General features: G+C 38.8%; 1 protein-coding gene across 1 annotated transcript; it reads left to right on the top strand.

Moving 5' to 3' along the window:
- LOC147289972 (pumilio homolog 1-like) lies at positions 1-7774 on the top strand. The gene is made up of 9 exons (XM_086235479.1): positions 1-994; positions 1591-3152; positions 3244-3385; positions 3529-3636; positions 3964-4176; positions 4310-4420; positions 5225-5419; positions 6407-6581; positions 7291-7774. The coding sequence occupies exons 1-9, from the start codon at positions 359-361 to the stop codon at positions 7341-7343; spliced, it is 3195 nt and encodes a 1064-aa protein (XP_086091605.1). The 5' UTR covers positions 1-358; the 3' UTR covers positions 7344-7774.
- The last annotated feature ends 112 nt before the right edge of the window (positions 7775-7886 follow it).

Here is a 7886-nt window from a genome sequence, read left to right as displayed (position 1 = left end):
CATTGCCCTCTTCCTCACTTCACTGTCTCCATCCCTCCCTCTCTTTCTCTCCTTGTAAAAAATGGCTGGGTTCTTATTTGATCATCTAAGTTCGCTCCTCTCACTCCGATCCTCGTCTTGTTGAGTATAAAATCCACACCTAAACGAAAAAATTCCAACCCTTTCACTCTCAGTGCAAAATTTTGAGTAATGGGTTCGTAGTTTTTGATCAATAAAATCATTTTATTCAAGCCTTCGGAACCATCCCATTTGGTTTTTAGCAGTTTTAAGCTAAGCCCAAGCTCAAAGTTCCCATCTTTCTTCAGTTTTCAGTGTTTGTTTTCGATTTTTTTAATGATTTTTGATTGTTGTATATGATATGGTCACGGATACATATTCGAAGATGATGTCCGAGATGTCAATGCGATCGATGCTGAAGAACAGCGATTACAACGAAGATTTGAGCATGTTGATTCGTGAACAGAGGCGCCAACAAGAATCAAGTGAGCGAGAGAAGGAACTCAATCTGTACAGAAGTGGGTCAGCCCCACCCACCGTGGAAGGCTCGCTGAACGCCGTGGGGGGCTTGTTCGACGCTTCAGCGCTGTCGGGTTTCATGAACAACAGCAGCAAAGGCTTTGCAACCGAGGAGGAGCTCCGTGCCGATCCCGCTTATGTGAATTACTACTATTCCAATGTTAATCTCAATCCAAGGCTCCCGCCTCCGCTGCTTTCGAAGGAGGATTGGCGTTTTGCGCAGCGGTTGCAAGGCGGTGGCGGTGGTGGAGGTTCTGCTGTTGGAGGCATTGGAGATAGGAGGATAGGTGGTAGGAGTGGCGGTGAAGGTGGGGATGTGAACAGGTCACTTTTTTCAGTGCAGCCAGGGGTTGGAGGGAAGGAGGAGAATGGAGTGGGGTCCAGGAAGGCTGCGGCGGAGTGGGGCGGTGACGGGTTGATTGGGTTGCCGGGCTTGGGACTTGGGAGTAGGCAGAAGAGTATTGCTGAGATCATTCAGGTGAACTGTTAGTGAAAATATGTTGGCGTTTTGAATGTCTTATATGATGGCTTGTTATCTGAATGTTGATATGTTGGCGTTATTAAAGTTTTGTTGGGATTTATTTAGATTGCCATTGGAAATATTTGATGCAACTGTTTATGGCTGAAGCGGTAGTGTGATAGTTCATGCTTAGTGATATTAAGTGATTATATTTTATCTATAATTTATGTGTTTTACATGGGATTAGTCCTTATGTTTATTCATTCCTCTTTCACTTATATTCTGTGTTTTGATGAACAGGTGTTATCAGTTATAACTATATATGAACTGTACACTATGAAATTTTCTGGTTACTTAAATTTGTGATTTACATGGTTTTTAGGTTTGTGCAGATTTGAACTCATGAATGCTGTTAAAAATGAGTAATGATGTCAAATCCTTGTTTATTTCAATTTTCTTGGCAGATCTGCCCCTGTGGTCTTTTTGCTGTTTAATTATTTTCCCTGTTAATTTTGATTATCTGCTATAACTTTTCAAAATAAATTAATAAGTTATTTTTTTTTGTTAATTTATTTATCAAAGCTGCGGTATTTACATTTGGTATTTCAATGCAGGATGGTATACATAATACAACTGTGTCAAGGCACTCTTCTCGTCCCACTAGCCGGAATGCGTTTGAAGATGGTGTTGAAACTTCAGAAACCCAGTTTGCTCATTTGCATCGTGAGTTGACATCTATAGATGCTTTGCGCACTGGTGGAAATAAGCATGGCATGTCTGCTGCTCAGAATGGCAGTTCATCAGGTTCTCATACTTATGCTTCAGCTCTAGGTGCTTCCTTGTCGAGAAGCACTACACCAGACCCTCAGCTTGTAGCTAGGGCTCCTAGTCCTCGTATTCCACCTGTTGGTGGAGGAAGGGCCTCCTCTATGGATAAAAAAAGTGTGGTTCAAAACTCATTCAATGGTGTTTCACCCAACGTGAATGAGTCTGCAGATCTGGTAGCTGCGTTATCTGGCATGAACCTGTCAACTAATGGTTTGATAGATGAAGAGAACCATGCACGTTCACAAATTCAACATGAAATTGATAGTTGCCATAACCTCTTTGATATGCAAGGTGATCACAACCATATTAAACAAAATTCATATTTAAATAAGCCTGATTCTGGGAATTTTCATGTGCATTCTGTTTCCCAGTCCACTAAAAACTCTTATCCAAATATGGGTAAAAGCGGTGGATTTGGGAGGGATCTTAACAACCCTTCATTAATGGCTGATGAATTTGTGGAAATTAATAAACCTGCTGTATCTTCTGCTAACTCATACTTAAGAGGACACTCTGCACCAGCTCTTAATGTCCGAGGAAGCTCAGTCAATCACTATCAGAATGTAGCCAATACGAATTCATCATTTCCATACTATGGCTTAGGTGGGTATTCTGTTAGTCCTTCGTCTCCATCCATGATGGGGAGTCCACTTGGTAATGGTAATTTTCCACCCTTATTTGAAAATGCTGCTGCTGCATCTGCAATGGGTGGCTTGGACTCTGGAGCATTTGGAGGAGGTATGTCTCTTGGACCAAATTTGTTGGCAGCAGCCGCCGAATCGCAGAATATTAGCAGGGTTGGGAATCACAGTGCTGGTGGTGCTCTTCAGGTTCACCTGATGGACCCGCTGTATCTTCAGTACTTGAGATCAAATGAGTATGCTGCTGCACAGGTTGCTGCCCTTAATGACCCCTCAAAAGATAGGGAGGGCATGGGTAATATGTATATGGATTTACTCGGGTTGCAAAAAGCTTATCTGGGGCAATTGCTTTCGCCTCAAAAATCACAATATGGTGTTCCCTACATTGGTAAATCTGGTAGCTTGAATCATGGTTACCATAGAAATCCAGCATTTGGGCTTGGCATGCCTTATTCTGGAGCACCACTGGCCGGTCCCCTTCCAAACTCTCCTGTTGGACCAGGTAGTCCTGCCAGGCACAATGAGCGGAACTTGCGTTTTTCTTCTGGGATGAGGAGCATGGGCGGAGGTCTCATGGGAGCTTGGCACTCAGAAACTGGTGGAAATTTGGATGAAAGTTTTGCATCCTCTCTACTAGATGAGTTCAAAAGCAATAAGACTAAATGCTTTGAACTTTCAGAAATTGCAGGCCATGTTGTTGAGTTCAGGTATATATTTGTTGCTGTTTCAGTAAACTTTGTTCCCTCTTATCTTATCCAGGTCCCAGAATTTAATTCCCTCATATAATGCCTTGAACAGTGCCGACCAATATGGGAGTCGGTTTATCCAACAGAAACTTGAAACTGCCACGACCGAAGAAAAGAACATGGTTTTTGATGAAATCATGCCCCAAGCTCTTTCTCTGATGACTGATGTGTTTGGTAATTATGTGATTCAGAAGGTGCTTTTTCCCCCTTAGATTAAATTTTGCCTTTATGTTCCAATTGCATGTGTTCTTGTGTATTAGCATATTCATAACACATAGGGATTGAAAACAAATATGGAGTATTTATTATATGGCTAACTTTTGCACTTTGAGTTCAGTTTTTTGAGCATGGAACTGCATCACAAGTAAGAGAGCTGGCTGACCAGCTTACTGGGCATGTGCTGACCCTTAGCCTTCAAATGTATGGCTGTCGAGTGATCCAGAAGGTATGTTCAGTCAGTTGACCGAAGTTCTCACTGTAACCTGTCATATTGATTCTTCTGCATGTTTTACTATCTGGGCTTCCTTGCATAAAAGCAGGAGCATTACCTTCTACATTTTTGTATGAATATGTGTTGGGGAGACTCTGGCTAATTATATTATCTAATATGTTTGGGGGTCTCTTTGGAAAGTTATTTGTACGAAAAGCAAATTATACAGAATCTTATTTCTAGTCTTCAGGGGAAGTGTATATTAAATTGTACACTGTTGACAGATACTGATATGACGTTGCCGTAGAACTTGGGTTTGATGTACTTTCACATTCTTTTCAGGCTATAGAAGTTGTTGATCTGGACCAGCAGACTAAAATGGTCTTGGAACTGGATGGTCATGTTATGCGTTGTGTTCGTGATCAAAATGGGAACCATGTTGTCCAGAAGTGTATTGAATGTGTTCCTGAAGATGCTATCCAGTTTGTTGTTTCAACCTTTTATGATCAAGTTGTGACACTGTCTACTCATCCATATGGTTGTCGTGTCATACAGGTTAAGAACCCAGCTGGCTTTGAATCATTTTCATATGTGCATGTCTAGTAATCATACATATTGGATAGTCTGAAGATAAATAAATATCAGGGTAACTATTGGGATTCTGAATGGTATAACTTTGATGTAACAGAGAGTTTTGGAGCACTGCCATGACCCCAAAACACAGCAAATAATGATGGATGAGATTTTGCAGTCTGTTTGCATTTTAGCACAAGACCAATATGGAAATTATGTTGTACAGGTTTGTTTCATTTCTAAGAAACTTTTGACCTATCACTCCAGTTTCTTTTTCGTAAAGAGATTAATCCCACATTGGTTAGATACAATCCTTTGTATGACCTATTCACTTAATAGACTAAGCGTCTGGGTTTGATGTTCATTTGGTACTTGTTTAACATGGTAGTAAAGTTCGATTTTGGTTTCTCTCCAAGTCCCAGGTCTCATCTTGAACCTGTTCATCATTTTCTTGTTTCATACTTATAGCAGGAGGGTTAGTTGTGTATTATTTTCATCCTATGGGCCTGGATTTGAAGGGCAGTGTTAAAAAGAATAATCTCACTTGGTTAGCCACAGTTCTTGATATTAGTATCAAATAAAACTCTCTATTTAATAGCTTTGGCTTTTAGGTTGGATGTGTAAATATGGGGTTATAATGTTGGTAATGATATTACATTGTTGTCTAATCTGAAGTGTTTGGTCGCACAACAAGATTCCTTGAGATGTAATGTTCAATTTCCCCCATTGTTTTATTAAACAGTTCTCTTTGCACTGTGGCTACAAATGAACCCATGTTTTATAAGCTGATAGCTTGATGTTTGCTTCAAGGACTGGCATGCACTTGCTAACGACCCACCATCACCAACTTGTATGAGCACATGTATTTGCTTGGTGCAATTATGTAACCATCATGTTCTATATAAAGTTGTGGTGTAATTCAAAAAATATTCATATGTATCCCTATGATGCTGTATATACTAAAATATCTGTTTTCTTCTTAACTTTTAGATTGAACTCCATTGTTAATTGCTTTTATGTAATTTTACAGCATGTGCTGGAGCATGGAAAGCCACATGAACGTTCAGCTATAATTAAGGAACTAACTGGGCAGATTGTTCAAATGAGCCAGCAGAAATTTGCCTCAAATGTTATAGAAAAATGTTTAACTTTCGGTTCTGCTGCTGAACGTCAAGCCCTTGTAACTGAGATGCTTGGTACCACTGATGAAAACGAACCCCTTCAGGTTTTCCAATTATCTATTGGCATTCTGACTCTATAAATTTTAAAGTGTGAACGTGTTCTCTTTTTGTTGTATAATCTTCTTTAATGCTTGCTACCACTGATGAAAGCGAGCCCCTTCAGGTTTGTCAATTATCTTTGTGCATTCTGTCTCTATAAATTTTAAAGTGTTAATGTGTTCTCGTTTTGTTGTATAAGCTTCTTTAATTCTTTTCTTGTCTCTTTGTTCAATTTTAAGTATTTTTTACTCTCTGGTCAACTTTGCAGCATCAGAATGGGTTTCCTGAACTTAGGGGGACCCTTTTCAAATTATTAATGAAGTTAACTTCTCAATGACTTTTGGGGCCTCTATGATAATACTGATACATTTTAAACTTTAAAGTAACTTCTCGATACACTTTCCAAGCTTTTATGATTATGCTGTCACCTGAAATGGTGGTCCCTTAGGTTGGTTGACCTTGGGAAACTAACTGTTTCAAGTACAAGTGAACTCGTGGGGATTACTACCAGTTAGCATGTTTAGATCTTTTGATCAATAGCTGTTCATGTTGTGTGTTATATCCAATTACAGATAAAAGTTAAGTATGCCATCTACATTCTCCGTGATGGATTGACCATGTCTCTCCCATCAATTGCTTTTTGGTGTATCTAGCTATCTTGCCAAAGTATTTGAATTGTGCCCTTGTATATAATGAAGGTCCGGAATGATAGTATGCTATTTAAAACTTGAATTGTATTAATGCCTTCTTTTTTTCGTTTTCTTTTTTGGTTAACATGGCCTATCCTTCTTCAAATGAATGTAGTGTTTCAATATATTTCCACACGACATTTTAATCGTTAAGGTTTTTCCTTTGTTGTTGTGAAATCTTCCAATTAACTGATGCTTTGTGGCTCTGGGAAAATGATTTTCTGGGGTTTGGTTTTTCATGGCCACATAAACTATTAGTATCCTTTCTGTTTTTCTCATTTGTTTCTCGTGGTTTGAATTCAGGCAATGATGAAGGACCAGTTTGCAAACTATGTTGTACAGAAAGTGCTGGAAACTTGTGACGACCAGCAACTTGAACTAATCCTTAACCGAATTAAGGTTCATCTGAATGCTCTGAAGAAGTATACTTATGGGAAGCATATAGTTGCACGAGTAGAGAAACTTGTTGCTGCTGGGGGTAATTTCTCGTTCTCTTTCTCTATTGTCTTTATTTTTTTCCCCACTCTTTTCTTTTCTTTACCTTGCTTAAGAAATTGCATCACTTCTGCAGATCTTTGGTTCATCAAATTTTCCTCATCTTAATCTTATAGTATGTTGTTTGTCAATTGATTAAGCATCAATGAGAACCTTAAGGATTGTTTTAAGGTGCTTTCAGATCAGTGCTCTACTGGACATTATTAAGTCAAAGGATGGAAAATTTAAGACACTTCCAAACTTAATCTAAGCTTTTTCAAAGATTAAAATGAATATCATACTTGAAAACCATGCTTGTATGTATTTCTTGCCATTAGGTATTAAAGCAAGCAAGTTTATTTTCTAGTCAGGTGTGGGATTCACTGTTTTCATACCTCAGAATATCTCGTCTTACATGAAAAAGCATTTGGAATAGAAATGAAGTTCATATCAATTCTACATTTCATAGTGATGCTTTAACATATGTTGCACACAAATATTCCTAAGTCATCTTCTGGGGTTTTCCCCAATGCAACAATGATGTTGATTGTTGTTTCAAATAGACATGCTGAAGAACAAATAATATGATTTTCTGGCACATGCAATATGTAATGCCATTCCCCTTCGAGTGTTGGGACTCTTATGCTACAGATATAGGCACCATGAATTCATAACTGTCCAAAATAGCTAACGAGGTGTTCAATCTTTTGCAGAGAGGAGGATTAGCATTCTGACTCCACATTCACATCCACAACCTTCTGCTTAGATGTGGGGCATGGGGCACAAGAATGAAGTTGTACAGCTAACTGAGGATAATATGAGCCCCTCCCTCTCTCTTTCTTTCATGTCTAGTAAGTAAAAGCTTCTGTCAATGCATTGAGATGGATAGGAGCAATGAAAATAAAGATTGTTGGTTGTACTTAAAACTGTACATTGTTAGTTTGAGGATATACCTTAGAGTAGTCGCGGCTCAGACGGTGAACACACCTGAGGCTGAGGCCCCTGCAGAGGAGAGATAAATTTAGTGTACAAGTTTTAAGGGTGTAAAAAGCGAGGCGGTTGTAGAATTTGTGGTCGTGACTGTACAAAATGTTACCGGGTGGAGTCCTCCATAATTTTTTTTGATGTGTATGGAATTGTTTATTTTCTAATTAATCAACTTTTTTCCCCCTAAAAGTAGCTCTACTGAGGTTCTTGTTTTAGAAATATTAGATTGATTTTGGCATGCTTTATATAAAATTTAATGCTTTTTTTTTGCTGTTTTTTCTTGATACTTTGAGCAAGTACCCAAGGAAAGAAAAATTTCATG

This window comes from Dryas octopetala, chromosome 3, assembly GCF_963921425.1.
Source record: "Dryas octopetala chromosome 3, drDryOcto1.1, whole genome shotgun sequence".
Classification (NCBI taxonomy): domain Eukaryota; kingdom Viridiplantae; phylum Streptophyta; class Magnoliopsida; order Rosales; family Rosaceae; genus Dryas; species Dryas octopetala.
This window is presented reverse-complemented; position numbering and strand designations above follow the sequence as displayed.

Coding starts and splice junctions, on each gene's coding strand:
- LOC147289972 (XM_086235479.1), top strand. CDS start 359: ATGGTCACGGATACATATTCGAAGATGATGTCCGAGATGTCAATGCGA. Junction 3,153..3,243: donor GGCCATGTTGTTGAGTTCAG/GTATATATTTGT, acceptor TGCCTTGAACAG/TGCCGACCAATATGGGAGTC. Junction 4,177..4,309: donor ATGGTTGTCGTGTCATACAG/GTTAAGAACCCA, acceptor TTGATGTAACAG/AGAGTTTTGGAGCACTGCCA.